Below are 18744 nucleotides of genomic sequence, written 5' to 3'. Positions count from 1 at the left end.
TAAAGCTGAACCCTTAACCGCAATCGTAAGTCCTTTCAGAAAGTCTCAATTTGAAGATGATAATGCCTTTAGCTCTGCTTGGAAGGATATTCAAATCAATATCCCGAAAATATCTCTTCATAATTTGCCTTAAGGAAGCGTGACGAAGAATGTTGTTTTAGAAAACGCCAATTAATGAGGTTCCTTCCCGCGGTCACGGGTTCAGTCTTGCTGGATGCACATAGGGGTATGGGTCCCAATTTATACTAGAAGTACAGTTAGTTGCACAAGTCAATTCGTACATCAAGTGGACTCAAAACTTTGAACGAAATAAGGTAAGCAATAGGAATCATGGCTGTTTCTACGTCATATCGTGCTTATATTAGAGGAATAGACAACTGACGAGTACCTAAACATCTAGACTGGTATAGGACGAGTCTGATTTAGAATAAATGAAACAGCATGAAAGCACTGGAGTAATAATTTGACAAGCGAAAGTAGGAACAATTGATAGCCTTGCTTTGAAATTCAAAACTAATTGACAAAAGAAGATTGGGACATGTCTCATCACAGTCCTGGATTAAGTTATATTAAACCATGAAATGTTGAACTCCTTAAGCACACCTACCTATTTCATTACTTGTATCTTCATTCAGAAGGTAGTTATGTTCTGTTTCCTGTTCTTCATCCTCAACTTTCCCCTTCTTCTTCAGCTGGAGAAGCAATTGCAAGAAATCTGGCCTGAAGATATTATTATTCTCCCTGTAGTCCATCGTGTCGTTCACGGCCCTACGGAAGAAATCTGTAACATCCTGGGGCACCAGTGATATCTTGAACCACTTGGAGATCTGAGGGAACGCCATTACACTGAAGTTCCTAATACTTTGGAAGAGGCTGGGTGGTTCGAGGATCTTCTTTCCCATCTTCCTGAACTCTGCATCAGGATCCTTCAGAGAATTCACTTGAATTCCAAACGCACACGTGGCTATGACGTCAGTGGTGAACTTTGTCAAGATCTCCTTCACGTCAATATCCTCCTTGTTCTTAGCTCGACTCTCAAGATAAGTCGCCAGTTCTTGACCACAGTCTACAACGAACTGGTGCATCTTCTTCATCTTTCCAGAGGTGAAGGTAGGAGTCAGCTTGATTCTCATGTGCCTCCATCTCTGACCCCTTAGCCTTATGAGAGACTTGCAATTTATGGGATCTACTTCCTCAACTCCAAACTGAACATGATCCACAAAGTGAGAGAAATCTTTCACTAATATGGTTCTTATGAGATCTGGGTCTCTAAGAATGAGCACTGGCTGCAGTAATAGGAAACCTCCCCCGAACCTGTGTCCCTCTAAAGCTTTGTAGAAATCGTTAAAATCCTGAACAAAAGATTTTCGCTGCAATATGGATTCACGAACAGTTCCAAAGGGGAACGTTGGCTTGACATGTGGTACTCCTTTCTTTTCCCAGTACCTGTACACGTGCAGGGCATACAAGTAAAATAAGGTTGCTGCACCGACAAGAAGTGCTACAATGTAACCCAGAAGATGGTATATCATGGTTCAGCCTCTTACCAAATCTCGTAAGTTCATTTAACACCAATCTGAAATGGAGAATTATCGGTTTTAATGGATAATTATATACAGTAAATGGAATAATTACAGCAGGACTACTGGACAGTCTAAAAAGTAATAATAAAATAAAATAAAACTAAAAGCGTTTTCCAGTTCATGATGGTTACGAAAAGGGACGAGAATTGGTAGGACGAGCTAGGTTCTCTCTCGATCTGGTCTCGAGTTGTGAATACCTTTATCGTTATAGGTTTCGTCAAGATTTATAAACTCCCGCTTTGATCTCGTCTCTACTCCTGAAATACGAGGGGCGATCAGGTTGCTCTCACCCTAACATAGAAAGAGCGGTAATAGGGTTTCAATGTTTTTTTATTTTTCAACATACTCCCCTGCAACTCCAATCCACTTCTCACATCGGTGCTCCAACGCCTGAATACCTTGCAAAAAAAATTCTTCCGACTGGTCCTCCAAACATGAGTCCACAGCCCTTATCACCCCAGAATCATCAGAAATTTTTTGCCCACGAATGTCATTCTTGAAATGTTTGAACAAATGGAAATCACTGGGGGCCAAATCTGGGGAATGGGGTGGGTGGGGCAACAATTCGAACGATGCATGTGCGATAGCGGCCCTTGCAATGCGTGAGGTGTGGACAGGTGCATTGTCCTGGTGAAGGAGCACACCACGGGTCAACATTCCACGCCTCTTTTTCTTGATGGAATCACGTAATTTCTTGATTAGGTCACTGTAGTATGTGCCAGTGATGGTTTGGCCTCTTTGTAGATAGTCCACAAGAAAGACACCCTTGCAGTCCCAGAAAATTGAGGCTTTGGGGAATAATCACCAAATTAAAGGGTGTTGGCTTACCTGGTTGTTTATTCTAAAAGAACACTACAGCTAGATGAACACTACAAACACTAAGTAACACTGCAAGAGACCGCTCCCGTCGTTGTCCTGGAGATGGCTGAAATCTCTCTCTCTGGCTCTTTTCTTCCCCAGTCTTTCACCCCTGGTTCCAGGGGTCAAATCCCTTGCGTCTGGTAAGGCGGTTCCTTCTCCCCCCGTTAGGTGGCAGCAAAAGTCAGCGGCTTTAGGTGGCTGTCGCTACACCAGCCCCCCACGGAGAAAAAGGGTTACACCTTGTGTGGGAGGCGAAATCTTACGCGTCGACCAGAACGGGTGACGTAGTCACCTTTTGGTGCTGGACTCTCTTGCCGTTGCGCCGATGGTGGTTGGTTGGTGGGGGGCTGCGTTGGTGTCTCTGAGGAACCCTTGGTTGGTGGGACGTCCTCCGTCCAGGTGTAGGCTGGTTTGACCCGGTCAATGCTGACGCGGGTCTCACGACCGTTGAGACGCAGGGTGAAGGTCTTGCCGTCTTTGCTTAGGACTTGGTGTGGTCCGGAATACGGTGGTTGGAGGCTGCCTCGTACGGAGTCGTCACGGAGAAAGACGTGGGTGCAGGTTGACAGGTCCTTGAAGATGAAGGTGCTGGGTTGATTGTGACGGGAACCGGATTGTGGTCGCAGGCGAGCCATGTGTTGCCGAAGTCTGGAAACCAGGTCGGAAGGGTCTTCCATCCGGGTGGCTGTTGGTGGCACGATGAGCTCTCCTGGGAGTCGGAGAGGTTCGCCGTACACCAGTTCGGCAGGCGATGCTGCGAGGTCATCTTTGATGGCTGCGCGAATCCCAAGGAGCACGAGGGGCAGGGCTTCTATCCAGGTGGAGCCAGGGTGGCACATGAGTGCTGCCTTGAGGTGGCGGTGAAAGCGCTCGACCATGCCGTTGGCGCATGGGTGGTAGCTGGTGGTGCGATGGCGCTCGGAGCCGATGGTCCGTCCTAGTTCGCGGAAGAGTTCTGATTCCAATTGCCGCCCTTGATCTGTTGTGATGCGGGCGGGGGAACCGAATCGCGAGATCCAACACGATGTGAAGGCCGTCGCGACGTCCGCCGCGGTGATGCGTTCCAAGGGGTAGGCTTCGGGCCAACGGGTGAAACGGTCCACGGCTGTCAGGCAGTACTTATAGGGTCCCGCTGATGGGAGAGGCCCGATCAGATCGATGTGCACGTGCTGAAACCTTGCAGACGGAGGAACGAAATTGCCCAATGGTGCGTGCACGTGTCGGGAAACTTTGGTGCGCTGGCAGTCTTGGCACGATCTGGCCCAAGCGCGACAGTCTTGCTGGACTCTGGGCCAGACGAAACGCGACGCGATTAGGCGCGCGGACGCTCGGGTACCGGGATGACTGAGGCCGTGCAAGGCATCAAAAATGCGGCGGCGGTGCGCGGCGGGTACATACGGCCGGGGTTTCGCGGTGGAGGTGTCGCAGAAGAGCTTGACTTCGGTGCCAGGTATGTCCATGAGCTGGAGGTGGAGATCGCAATCGCCGTTCAGGAGCTCACGGAGCTCATCGTCCTCTTCTTGGGCGGAGGCGAGGGAGCGCAGATCGGGGGAGGGAGTGTTCCCGCGAACTGCGTCCACCCGCGATAGCGCGTCCGCCACCACGTTAGAGGTGCCTTCAATGTAGCGGATGTCCGTGGTGAACTGAGCGATGAAGGAAAGTTGGTTGAGTTGCACTGGAGGTAGTTTGTCACGCCGCTGCTGGAAGGCGTAGGTGATGGGCTTGTGATCCACGTATATGGTGCAGTGTTGCGCTTCCAGGATGTGACGAAAGTGCTGAACGGCTGCGTAGACTGCGAGAAGTTCGCGGTAGTACGGTGGCCACTCGGTCTGCTTGGTGGTGAGTTTCCGGGAGAAAAAGGCGAGGGGTTGCCACAAGCCGTTGGCGAACTGTTGCAGGCATGCACCGACGGAGGTGGCGGAGGCATCGGTGAAAAGTCCCAGCGGGGCTTCGGGATGCGGATGGGCCAGGAGCGTGGCGTTGGAAAGGCTGGTCTTGCAGGCCTCGAAAGCTTGTTCCAGGTCCGGCGTCCATGGGAATGGCTGGGATCCTCGGAGGGGGGTGACGGCAGCATGCAGAGGAGCTTGGTGTTCGGCAGAAGATGGCAGGAAACGACGGTAGAAGTTGATCATGCCGAGGAAGCGACGCACGCCGCGAGCCGTGGCTGGTCGTTTGAAGTCCTGTAGGTCTGCGATGCGGTCGGGAAGCGGTCGTGTACCGGCAGCGGAGACTTCGTACCCAAGGAACGTGACGGAGGGGGTCCCAATCACACACTTCTGGGTGTTAATCAGGATGCCGTGGTCCGAGAGACGTCCGAAGAGGGCGCGTAGGTGTTCGCGGTGTTCCTCGTGGTTGCGTGATGAGACGAGTATATCGTCGATGAATGGAAAGCAGAAATCCAGTCCTGAGAGCACTTCGTCGATGAAACGCTGGAACGTCTGCCCGGCGTTGCGTAGTCCGAAGGTCATGTATGGGAACTCGAACAACCCGAATGGCGTGGTGATCGCTGTCTTCGGGATGTCGTCTGGGTTGACAGGAATTTGTGTGTACGCCTTGACCAAGTCGATGACCGAGAAGACGGTGCATCCGTGGAGGTGGTTGCTGAAATCGTGGATGTGCCTCACTGGATAGCTGTCCGGAATCGTCCGGGCATTGAGGCCACGGTAGTCCCCGCACGGTCTCCAGCCCTCCGTTTTCTTGGGTACCATGTGCAGCGGCGAAGACCAGGGGCTGTCGGAGCGACGTGCGGTGCCTTCGCGCAACATGGAGTCGAATTCGGCCTTGGCTATTTGTAGGCGATCTGGAGCTAGGCGGCGAGGTCGGCTGGACACGGGGGGGCCCGGGGTCGTCCGGATGTAGTGGACCGTGGAGTGACGAACTTCTCGCGGCGTGCCGGCGGGACGCGTGAGCGTCGGGAAATCGGCTAGGAAATCGTTGCATAGTATTTGTTGTTTCCCGAGCAAACGTCTCGGGAAACAACAAATATCCGACCCTGTGTCGACGAGGAAGCGGTGGCGGCTATAGCGGTCGGTCACGTACAGGCGGCTTCCACCAGGACGGCAGCCGTTTGCCGCGACTAGCGGCTGCCGTTGGTGTTTGTTGTCGCGGGCGCGTACGTGCATGGGTCGTTGCACCTCTGAGCCTGGTCGCCGAAGCGGTGGTGATACCAGCATATTCCCTCATCTCTTCCTCTTGACGGCGATCTGCGGCCGTAGCGGCGCGGGCTGGTACGGTCACGCGATTGCGAGCGACCGCGGAAGGCGCGAAAGTCGCTTTGCAGGGACGCGACTTGACGAGTTAGCTCCTCGACGCGTTGGAGAAGCCGAACCGTGTCGGAGGCGGGCGCGAGTGGCGTCGCGGTCGCGCAGATAGCCGGCGGGTTGGGCGAGACGAACTGTGCGGCGATGTTGCTTGTCGCGGGGGTGAGCATGGGGGGGCTCACCTCCACGATGCGGTCCGCGAGCGTGGCAAGTTGGTCCAGCGGAAGTTCCGAAGACTGCACCTGCAGAATCGCTTGAACTTGAGCGGGCAGGCGTTGGAGCCACAACGTGCGCAGCAAGTCGTCACGCATGGGAGTGGTGCCTGCGAGTGACTGGAGGTGACGTAGGAACTGGGACGGTTTGCGACTGCCCATTTCTTCTTCCATCAGGATCTGCCGGAATCGCTGATTTTCAGACAGGGAAAATCTTCGCGTGAGTTCCGTCCGCAGCCGGGTGTAAGGGTCGGTTGCCGGTGGTGTACGTATAATGTCTCTCACTTCGAACGCGTACCGACCTTCTAACTGTCCCACGACGTATGCGAACTTCGTCTCCTCCCGGGTGATGTGGGCGATGGTGAACTGGGCCTCCACTTGGGAGAACCACAATTCCATGTCCTCGGGCCAGAATGGGGGGAGCTTCACACTCACTCGATGTACGGAGTCCTGTTGCGATTGTACTGCGTGCGGTGCTGGAGTCCTCGGTTGAAGTGCTTGCTGTCTGAGTTGCTCGTTTTCCCGCCTGAGTTGGTCGAGCTGCGCTTGAAGTTCCTCTGTCATCGCGGTGTAGTTGGTGCGTCCAGAACAAAGGGGGTTGGGCGCGTCGTCTAGCGTGAACTTGTTCGATCCGGCTGGTATGGTACACAAAGGGGGGTAATCACGATTCACGGCCCCCCAAAAAAACGATCACGTCGGGGTCACCAGTTTGGGGAATAATCACCAAATTAAAGGGTGTTGGCTTACCTGGTTGTTTATTCTAAAAGAACACTACAGCTAGATGAACACTACAAACACTAAGTAACACTGCAAGAGACCGCTCCCGTCGTTGTCCTGGAGATGGCTGAAATCTCTCTCTCTGGCTCTTTTCTTCCCCAGTCTTTCACCCCTGGTTCCAGGGGTCAAATCCCTTGCGTCTGGTAAGGCGGTTCCTTCTCCCCCCGTTAGGTGGCAGCAAAAGTCAGCGGCTTTAGGTGGCTGTCGCTACAAGGCCATCACCTTCTTGGCTGACGTTTGCACCTTGATCATCTTTGTTGGCAGAGAATGTGGGTGTTTCCACTCCATGCTTTGTGATTTTGTTTCTGGGTCGAAGTGATGGACCCATGTTTCATCCATAGTTCCAAATCAGGCAAGGAAATCGTCTATATCAGCACGAAAATTGTCAAGAAGTTATTGACTGATGAGCACTCGGGTGCGCTTCTGATCTGGGGTGAGGTTTCGAGGGACCCAACTTGCAGCAATTTTTTTCATTTCCAATTCCTGGGTAATTATGTTTTGCACAGTGCCATATGACAGGCCACACATCTCAGCAACATGACGGATAGTGACTCGACGATCCTTCAGCACGATATCGTGGACTTTGTTAATGTTTTCGGTCGTCATGACAGTTTTTGGTGCTCCACCTGCATGTTCATCCTCACACGACTCTCTCCCACAATTAAATTCACGACACCATCTCTTAACCATACTGTATGAAGGAGCAGTGTCCCCTAGTGTATCCACCAAGTCCTCATGAATTTTGGATACCGTCTACTTTTTCTTCACAAAATATTTGATCACCGCTCTCACCTCAGTTTTCTCCATTCTGGCACATTGACACAACTTCACTCAGTTAAACCCCTGTAAAGAGAAAACTGTACGCTACTCAGACTTGCAATTCAGAATGAAAGCATATAAAGGATCACTAAACAATAACAAAATAAAAAATCAATCATAACGTCATTCCTTCTATGTTAGGGTCGGAGCAACCTGATCGCCCCTCGTACTTAGTACGAAAAACATATACAATAGGGCAGTGGTTCCCAAAGTTTGCGTCATGGCGTCCTGGGGCGCCTTGGTCGGCTTACATGGCCGCCGCGAAATCTTCCACTATCTTCGGTGAAATGACACATGTTAGTCTACACATGGTTTTTAGATATGATTGTTCCAAATATGTGGTTATTTAGTACGTTTTACATGTAAAATGTTTCTGAATTTCAAATATGTGTTTATTTTCTAACTTAAGGCAAGCAACCTAACCACACTAACAGAGCGTTGTGTTTGATAGGGCTTCATTCTGACTTGGGCGACGCGGTAAAATCTTGAAACACTAAGGGCTCCGTGAAACGAAAAAGGTTTGGGAGCCCTTGCTATAGGGTATAGATGTACGAACCGAAGATAAAATTTCAAAACGAATATGATCTTATTTTTCTGCTTTTCATCAGGGTGGATCAGCGTGAACAAATTTTTACGCTCGGACGATATTTCCTGTTAGCACAAACCAACGTAGCAATAATATTGGTGCAGAATTTTGGTTACTATACATTGATGATAAAGAATAGTGGAATTAGAAACATTCAGTAGATTGATGACAACGATGAACAAAAAAATCGTAACAAGTCAATTTTGATCTCAACGGCCGCGGTGGCTCAGTCGGTAACGCGGCTGACTATGGCGTGGTGCTAAGCACAGGGGAGCACTTTACTTTACCTTTTTACCTTTACTGATTAGATTCTTAGTGATCATGTTTCTTTATTACATGCAATATTAATTGCACTGATGCGTTCTTTATTTAATATTTTTTAACTATTGTTGTACATTCTGTCTAACATTGATTATTTTTTAAAATTAACTAAAAATATATTTATCAAGTGGATACGGGACAATTTAAGGTGACTCTTATTTCAGAGCTATGAACAATGAACATAAATCATAGCCCAGCACTAATGCACAGTTTACAAGTTTAATCCATGAAACATGGAAAGTGAAAAATCACAGTCAATAACTACTGGGAAATGCAATAGTACAACTCAATAAAAAACGAACAACAAAGAATCACAGCATAGGACTAATGAACATTAAAAGAGAATAATCCACAAGAATAGAAGAGCTCAGTAGAATACTTGGAACTTTCATAATTCTAATAAAGAAACAACATGATTTTGATTCTAATTTGTCCGAATGTTAGTGTAATGTTAAGCGAACATGAATCGATTCTTTAATTTTACTTATGCAGATTTTCTGAAATATTCTGTCTTAAAATTTAAAATGTTATTAAACTTTATAAAAAAATATATTTTGTAAGTGGATGCGGACGGTAACAGAAATATGGAGATTTCTATATCTTGTACAATATAAGTAGCATGATAGTAATATATGTCTGGAAAAATATTGATGCCAGGTCTCAAAGGCAAAATGGCAAACGCAGTGGCTCTATGTTTGAATCCTGGGCATAACTCACATTTTCCGTATTGCTCTTTCCTTCATCTATTTCATTATTCATCTTCATCGTCTCTTTTAGCGATGCAAATAAAACCAGAAATACAAATATAGATATCATTCAGTAGTGTAATTGATGATAATACTGGCTCGATAAATGATGAGCCCCCCTCAGGCAGATTTGGCTACACTTAAAACTAGCTCAAGATGTGCATATGAGCTTATTGCTCAAGCGTGGCACTCTGTCTAACCCAAGATTTTTGTAAAAATGCCCTCGGGAATTTCCCGTGAAATGATGAGCCCCCTCAGATTGATTTGCCTACACTTACAAAAGCCACATCTGCCAGATTGTTGTCCATAAGCTTGTCAAAAATATGGCCTTCTTGATATTTTTTTGGCTACACTTAAACTAAGCCAAAAATGCTCATAAGAGCCACCCACACCCATGCACCCACATATATTTACTTCCGGTCCACTTCCGGTCCACTTCCGGTTTGCTTCCGGTTCACTTCCGGTCCCACTTCCCGGTCCACTTGTGGCCTACTTGTGGTTTATTTCTATTGCATCATGTTGTGCAACAAATTATTACCCAATATTATGCAATAAATTATTAGGAATGTGTTGTTTTCTGATTGGTTGGTTATGACATAATGTGATGATGTGTTATATTCTGATTGGCTTGTTGTTTCAGATGTTTTCAATGCGGTCCGTGCTTAGGCTATATAAAGAGATTTTGCATTACATATCAGCCAGTATTGTGAGAGTTGTTGAAGAGTAAGGGTATGTTGTTGCAGTGCTCCTCATATTTTTTAAAGACAAAAATATTGCAAATTTATATAAATTGAATTATAGGTTTATTATTCATATGAAACATATTTGTAATATATTGAACAAAAGGTTTATATCTGCCCCAGTTTGTTATACATGACACATGGTATTAGGTCATTGTTTTTCTAGGACATGCCTGTGTAGACATGCATTTGTGCTAGAGCAGTGCTTCTGTACTTATTCTACCTTTGTGCATGTAGGCTATCAGCTTTATACAACCTGTCATAGGTTTATTAAGTATAGAGTTTTGATTTGAAGCCCAAGAAATTTTATATAAATACCAAAGCCAAAAATATTAACACACACACACACACTAAGCATACAAAGCACACTGCTGAACCCAACTGATATTTTGTATTAAGCATAGAATTTTGATTTGGACTCCAAGAAATTTTATATAATAAACCAACAACAAAAATGCCAAATCAAAAATATTGTAATCAATGCAATAAAAATATATCCAGCCCCAATTGGGCTAAGCACCAAAAGAATTGTAATCCAGACAAATGCAGAATTCTCACAAAAATATGCCCAAAATGCCATAGAAAATATAGCATGCAATACTTCACTTATAAACATATAGATACTTGTTCTGCACAGTCATCAACATTGCCAAACAAAATTGATTGGAAATATTTGTGTGATTGCCCTGTATAACTAAGATTGCAAGGCCAAATTTTGCAATTTCCTGGACCAGGAGCTAGACCCTGTACACCAGAAACAGGCTATAAATTGCCTCTCCACAAATTATGTAAGCATTATGGAGCACACAATATATTTTACAATTTTGAGAATCTCAATTTAAATTCAGAAACAAGAGATTTAGATTTGATGTATCTGGAAATGCCCCTTTTTTCAAAAAATGTTTGCATCTTGAATCATAACCTGTAAACAATATTACATATTAGGCTTGCAAGCTATCTCAACAGCAGAGGCATGCTGCTCAGTGGCTTCCCGCACTTACAATCTGTAAAAACATTCCATGATTTCAATATCCTATTAAAGCACTCAATGCTGCAATTTTTAAATTTTTGCTGAAGAAGATACATGATTATCTTATTCATGTTCAACATCTGAGAGTTGTATTAATCAAAGGACTGCAGGTGATGATTAAAATCTGCACCACTATACAGCATCCCACTGTCTGTTGTAACAAATTCTGACCTATGGAACCTGTCCAGATATAGCTGCAAAGATCTGAAATGTTTCCAGTTTGAGCTCTGATTAGGAAGGATCTCAAAATCATAGAATCCCCTTAGCTTTGTATAATTTGTGAACCAGTGCCCATAATAGGAAAAATTGCTGTAATAATAGAAAACAACAATTCTTCTATAGGTATTATATACATTACACTTAAACCCCCTAATCATCCTTAAGTTCAGATATTTGAAACACTGTGTGCTGTCAAGTGCCCACTGAAACTCTGCTTCATTGTTGATGGCAAACACATCATGCTCTGACAGTGTTGAGAATCTAATTCTGAAACCCTCAACAAGAGATTCAGATCTAATACATCTTGCAATGTCTCTTCTCTCAAAGAATGACATGGTGCATGCATAATATATCTAAGATCTATATGCACAGTTGCAATCTTTACACACAACAGTTTTCATAGAATAATCAGCACTGCAATTTTTGGATTTTTGATCCAACAGATACATCATAATCTCATTCAAATCAATAATACCTCTATTGTGGAAATTTCCTGTGCGGACAAAATCTGACCCTCTATACACCATGCCTGTGTTTGTAGTTATAAAATCAAATGCATCAAAATAGCTTAGGTACATATTATAATTAAAATGTTTCCAGTTTGCAGTCTGATCAAAAGACATATGAAAATTGTACAGTACTACAATATTTGTGTTTGTAAACCAGTAATTGTTCCTGTAGGAATCATAGAAACTGACAGAGAATCCAACAATTCTTCTCTGTATCAAATACACAATTTTTTCACTCTGGCTGATACATCCCAGGCTCAGGTATCTAAAACTATGCTCACTGTTGAGCACCCATCTGAACTCAGTTTTATTTCTCACAGCAAACAAATCATACTCTGACAATCCATGGAACACAAGTCTAAAATTATCCAAAAGTGACTCAGATTTTATGTATTTGGAGAGGTTTCTTCTGTCAAAAAACATAATTGCATAACTTGCTGCAGTGTGAACCTTGCTGTATATACAATTAATTAGCAATAAATCTGTCTAATAGGAACATGTGCATGACTAGATCACAATTGTTCTGTGTTTCAGGCATGTTGATAAGCCCTAGCCCTCCAGGACAACAACACACTCAAAAATACAATATTGCAATTTTTTAAGAACATGTTGAATATTTAGCTTGATCACCTCAGCCCTAGGCTGATGATGCTCCTGCTGACCACTGCCAGACGTTTGTGCCTGAAATACATGATGTTGTTTGGTTTTTCAAATTTAATTATTTTTGCCCTGTATGTTTTATTGCACAGGCAGACAGGATAATTGTTTACCACAGTTGCATGTATCACTCAGGTTGTTCTCCTCCAGTGACAGAGCAACACAATCATGGTTACAATTCCTAAATTTCTGCCTCAGGAAATACATAACAAGCTTATTCAAATATGTGTGCTTTGAGTACTCAACCTTGTCAGGATCAAAATCCACCTTACTATACAAATTACCCTCATCTGTGGTGATGAATTCACTATCCTCCAGGTTCATATCAAGTATCCTATTTAAAAATTTATAATGCATCCAATTTGAACTCTGACATGCAATCATGTGCATCCTATACTCAAAACACCACTCATAACAATTGTTGAACCAGTGATTATCATACAATTTTAACATGCAATAATGATGATAACTGTCTGTGTAAAAATTAACAAAAAATCCAACAATCCTCCTGTACCTGTTGTAGACAATTCTTTCAAACTTGCTAAGCATATTAAGACACAGGTATTGAAAAATACTGTCACTCATAAGCACCCACTGCATTTCAGTTTCATTCTGTACAGCAAACAGGTCATACTCAGACAAGCCAGAGAGCCTAAGCTTGAAATCATCAACAAGTGACTTGGATTTTATATATTTTGAAATGCATCTTCTCTCAAAAAATTCTGTATCAGGTGATTTGAACATTATCTTGATTGCTGTTTTTGCCGATGATCAGGGCTGCTGCAGGTTGATGCACTGCCAGATTCTGAAATACATAAAATTACACTGACAGACCGGATAATTGTTTCCCACAGTTGCATGTATGATTCAGGCTGTTATCCTCTAGTGATTCAACAATACAATCAGAAGTGCAATCCCTGAATCTTTGTCTTAGGAAATACATAATAGGCACATTCAGGTATGTATACTTGGAGTACAAGACAAGATCTGTATTAAAATCTTCACCACTCTACAAATAGCCATTATCTGATGTTACAAATTCAATATTCTTATCTATAGATTTCCATTCTCAGTGCGGGCCTACAGTTTTGAAGGCTATGTTTGCCTTCTTCTGTGTGTTGGCACTAATTGATTCTGGGTCGCTTATATTTCTGGGGGTGACCCGGCATGGCCCACAGAACAACATACTCAAATTTTGAAAAAAAAATCAATAATTTTGTTTCTCTTATATCTCCAAAACTATTGATGCTAGAGACATGGGACTTGGTGATTTCTCATGGGCATTTCAAGATGCAACTTTTTGATCTCTATAAATTTTTCAAAATATCTTGTTGTTCTCTAGATCTTGAATAACTTGCCTATTTTTCAAGATAGAGGCATGGGAGTTGTTTATTTTAATTCTATATGCTGTTTAGAAGTTTTGTGAAAAAATCGATAATTTTTTGATTTTGTGATTTCTCAAAAACTATAGGGCCTAGAGACTTGAATTTTTTTCAGTGGGATTCTATGCATGATTCTCTACATTGTAGGTCTATAATTTTTTTGATAGAAGCAATATGTAAGCTGCAAATGTCCAATTTATGTCTGTTCTATAAATAGAATTTTTCAGAAAGTTCATTATTAACAAAGTTGTTAATATTTTGAGAACTATGCATGTTAGGGGGCTCTAACAAGCAAATATATGTTTGTTAGGCACCACTGAACAACATACTAAAAATTTAAAAAAATCGATATTTTTTTCAAATTTGATTATCTCAGAAACTATAGGTGATGGAGGCCTGGAATCTTTTCAGATGTTATACATGTACAATTCTCTATGTTTTGTGTCTCTATAATTTTTTCAAAAAACCTATAATTATACCTACAAACTTGAAAAACTCAAAAATAATGCATGTGACAGGCACGGGAGGTTGAGATTCAAGTCTCTAGGCCCTATAGTTTTTGAGAAATCACAAAATCAAAAAATTATCGATTTTTTCACAAAACTTCTAAACAGCATATAGAATTAAAATAAACAACTCCCATGCCTCTATCTTGAAAAATAGGCAAGTTATTCAAGATCTAGAGAACAACAAGATATTTTGAAAAATTTATAGAGATCAAAAAGTTGCATCTTGAAATGCCCATGAGAAATCACCAAGTCCCATGTCTCTAGCATCAATAGTTTTGGAGATATAAGAGAAACAAAATTATTGATTTTTTTCAAAATTTGAGTATGTTGTTCTGTGGGCCATGCCGGGTCACCCCCAGAAATATAAGCGACCCAGAATCAATTAGTGCCAACACACAGAAGAAGGCAAACATAGCCTTCAAAACTGTAGGCCCGCACTGAGAATGGAAATCTATAGATAAGAATATTGAATTTGTAACATCAGATAATGGCTATTTGTAGAGTGGTGAAGATTTTAATACAGATCTTGTCTTGTACTCCAAGTATACATACCTGAATGTGCCTATTATGTATTTCCTAAGACAAAGATTCAGGGATTGCACTTCTGATTGTATTGTTGAATCACTAGAGGATAACAGCCTGAATCATACATGCAACTGTGGGAAACAATTATCCGGTCTGTCAGTGTAATTTTATGTATTTCAGAATCTGGCAGTGCATCAACCTGCAGCAGCCCTGATCATCGGCAAAAACAGCAATCAAGATAATGTTCAAATCACCTGATACAGAATTTTTTGAGAGAAGATGCATTTCAAAATATATAAAATCCAAGTCACTTGTTGATGATTTCAAGCTTAGGCTCTCTGGCTTGTCTGAGTATGACCTGTTTGCTGTACAGAATGAAACTGAAATGCAGTGGGTGCTTATGAGTGACAGTATTTTTCAATACCTGTGTCTTAATATGCTTAGCAAGTTTGAAAGAATTGTCTACAACAGGTACAGGAGGATTGTTGGATTTTTTGTTAATTTTTACACAGACAGTTATCATCATTATTGCATGTTAAAATTGTATGATAATCACTGGTTCAACAATTGTTATGAGTGGTGTTTTGAGTATAGGATGCACATGATTGCATGTCAGAGTTCAAATTGGATGCATTATAAATTTTTAAATAGGATACTTGATATGAACCTGGAGGATAGTGAATTCATCACCACAGATGAGGGTAATTTGTATAGTAAGGTGGATTTTGATCCTGACAAGGTTGAGTACTCAAAGCACACATATTTGAATAAGCTTGTTATGTATTTCCTGAGGCAGAAATTTAGGAATTGTAACCATGATTGTGTTGCTCTGTCACTGGAGGAGAACAACCTGAGTGATACATGCAACTGTGGTAAACAATTATCCTGTCTGCCTGTGCAATAAAACATACAGGGCAAAAATAATTAAATTTGAAAAACCAAACAACATCATGTATTTCAGGCACAAACGTCTGGCAGTGGTCAGCAGGAGCATCATCAGCCTAGGGCTGAGGTGATCAAGCTAAATATTCAACATGTTCTTAAAAAATTGCAATATTGTATTTTTGAGTGTGTTGTTGTCCTGGAGGGCTAGGGCTTATCAACATGCCTGAAACACAGAACAATTGTGATCTAGTCATGCACATGTTCCTATTAGACAGATTTATTGCTAATTAATTGTATATACAGCAAGGTTCACACTGCAGCAAGTTATGCAATTATGTTTTTTGACAGAAGAAACCTCTCCAAATACATAAAATCTGAGTCACTTTTGGATAATTTTAGACTTGTGTTCCATGGATTGTCAGAGTATGATTTGTTTGCTGTGAGAAATAAAACTGAGTTCAGATGGGTGCTCAACAGTGAGCATAGTTTTAGATACCTGAGCCTGGGATGTATCAGCCAGAGTGAAAAAATTGTGTATTTGATACAGAGAAGAATTGTTGGATTCTTTGTCAGTTTCTATGATTCCTACAGGAACAATTACTGGTTTACAAACACAAATATTGTAGTACTGTACAATTTTCATATGTCTTTTGATCAGACTGCAAACTGGAAACATTTTAATTATAATATGTACCTAAGCTATTTTGATGCATTTGATTTTATAACTACAAACACAGGCATGGTGTATAGAGGGTCAGATTTTGTCCGCACAGGAAATTTCCACAATAGAGGTATTATTGATTTGAATGAGATTATGATGTATCTGTTGGATCAAAAATCCAAAAATTGCAGTGCTGATTATTCTATGAAAACTGTTGTGTGTAAAGATTGCAACTGTGCATATAGATCTTAGATATATTATGCATGCACCATGTCATTCTTTGAGAGAAGAGACATTGCAAGATGTATTAGATCTGAATCTCTTGTTGAGGGTTTCAGAATTAGATTCTCAACACTGTCAGAGCATGATGTGTTTGCCATCAACAATGAAGCAGAGTTTCAGTGGGCACTTGACAGCACACAGTGTTTCAAATATCTGAACTTAAGGATGATTAGGGGGTTTAAGTGTAATGTATATAATACCTATAAAAGAATTGTTGTTTTCTATTATTACAGCAATTTTTCCTATTATGGGCACTGGTTCACAAATTATACAAAGCTAAGGGGATTCTATGATTTTGAGATCCTTCCTAATCAGAGCTCAAACTGGAAACATTTCAGATCTTTGCAGCTATATCTGGACAGGTTCCATAGGTCAGAATTTGTTACAACAGACAGTGGGATGCTGTATAGTGGTGCAGATTTTAATCATCACCTGCAGTCCTTTGATTAATACAACTCTCAGATGTTGAACATGAATAAGATAATCATGTATCTTCTTCAGCAAAAATTTAAAAATTGCAGCATTGAGTGCTTTAATAGGATATTGAAATCATGGAATGTTTTTACAGATTGTAAGTGCGGGAAGCCACTGAGCAGCATGCCTCTGCTGTTGAGATAGCTTGCAAGCCTAATATGTAATATTGTTTACAGGTTATGATTCAAGATGCAAACATTTTTTGAAAAAAGGGGCATTTCCAGATACATCAAATCTAAATCTCTTGTTTCTGAATTTAAATTGAGATTCTCAAAATTGTAAAATATATTATGTGCTCCATAATGCTTACATAATTTGTGGAGAGGCACTTTATAGCCTGTTTCTGGTGTACAGGGTCTAGCTCCTGGTCCAGGAAATTGCAAAATTTGGCCTTGCAATCTAAGTTATACAGGGCAATCACACAAATATTTCCAATCAATTTTGTTTGGCAATGTTGATGACTGTGCAGAACAAGTATCTATATGTTTATAAGTGAAGTATTGCATGCTATATTTTCTATGGCATTTTGGGCATATTTTTGTGAGAATTCTGCATTTGTCTGGATTACAATTCTTTTGGTGCTTAGCCCAATTGGGGCTGGATATATTTTTATTGCATTGATTACAATATTTTTGATTTGGCATTTTTGTTGTTGGTTTATTATATAAAATTTCTTGGAGTCCAAATCAAAATTCTATGCTTAATACAAAATATCAGTTGGGTTCAGCAGTGTGCTTTGTATGCTTAGTGTGTGTGTGCGTGTTAATATTTTTGGCTTTGGTATTTATATAAAATTTCTTGGGCTTCAAATCAAAACTCTATACTTAATAAACCTATGACAGGTTGTATAAAGCTGATAGCCTACATGCACAAAGGTAGAATAAGTACAGAAGCACTGCTCTAGCACAAATGCATGTCTACACAGGCATGTCCTAGAAAAACAATGACCTAATACCATGTGTCATGTATAACAAACTGGGGCAGATATAAACCTTTTGTTCAATATATTACAAATATGTTTCATATGAATAATAAACCTATAATTCAATTTATATAAATTTGCAATATTTTTGTCTTTAAAAAATATGAGGAGCACTGCAACAACATACCCTTACTCTTCAACAACTCTCACAATACTGGCTGATATGTAATGCAAAATCTCTTTATATAGCCTAAGCACGGACCGCATTGAAAACATCTGAAACAATAAGCCAATCAGAATATAACACATCATCACATTATGTCATAACCAACCAATCAGAAAACAACACATCCCTAATAATTTATTGCATAATATTGGATAATAATTTGTTGCACAACATGATGCAATAGAAATAAACCAGAAATAGGCCACAAGTGGACCGGAAATGGGCTGGAAGTGGACCGGTAAAAAATTATCGATTTTTTCAAAAACTTGCAAAACTGCTTGCAGAGTTCAAATATCAGACCCCCACACTTGTAATATGCACCTTTCTTGACTTATTCAAGAATCTAGGCAATTACAAGTTTTTTGAAAAAATTATAGAGAGCAAAAATCTGCATTTTAACATGCCCATGTCAAATCACCAAGTCCCATGTCTCCAGGATTCATAGTTCCAGAGATAATCAGAAAACAAAAAATTATTGTTTTTTTCAAAATTTAAGTATGTTGTTCAGTGGGGCACCACAAGTTCATATTTCCCTGTTGGAGTGCTTCAGCATGCATA

The 18744-nt window shown here is 41.8% G+C and overlaps 2 protein-coding genes across 5 annotated transcripts in view; both read right to left on the bottom strand.

Moving 5' to 3' along the window:
- Positions 1–18744, bottom strand: part of LOC145996484 (cytochrome P450 6k1-like) — a 43107-nt gene that overhangs the window by 3239 nt on the left and 21124 nt on the right. For all 4 annotated transcript variants that reach the window (XM_083132976.1, XM_083132977.1, XM_083132979.1 and 1 more), the window contains exon 2: positions 608–1576. In XM_083132976.1, the coding sequence (XP_082989102.1) occupies positions 608–1532 (925 nt within the window). In that variant the 5' untranslated portion in view covers positions 1533–1576. The remainder of the gene's footprint in view (positions 1–607; positions 1577–18744) is intronic.
- On the bottom strand, positions 5521–6480 carry LOC145996339 (uncharacterized). The gene has a single exon (XM_083132770.1). It carries the CDS (start codon positions 6478–6480, stop codon positions 5521–5523), a length of 960 nt encoding a protein of 319 aa, XP_082988896.1.

Source organism: Lepisma saccharinum, chromosome 12 (assembly GCF_977018435.1).
Source record: "Lepisma saccharinum chromosome 12, izLepSacc3.1, whole genome shotgun sequence".
NCBI classification, from domain to species: Eukaryota; Metazoa; Arthropoda; class Insecta; order Zygentoma; family Lepismatidae; genus Lepisma; species Lepisma saccharinum.
The sequence above is the reverse complement of the archived record's forward strand: the minus strand, read 5'-3'. Positions and strand labels throughout refer to the sequence as shown.

Coding starts and splice junctions, on each gene's coding strand:
- LOC145996339 (XM_083132770.1), bottom strand. CDS start 6,480: ATGACAGAGGAACTTCAAGCGCAGCTCGACCAACTCAGGCGGGAAAAC.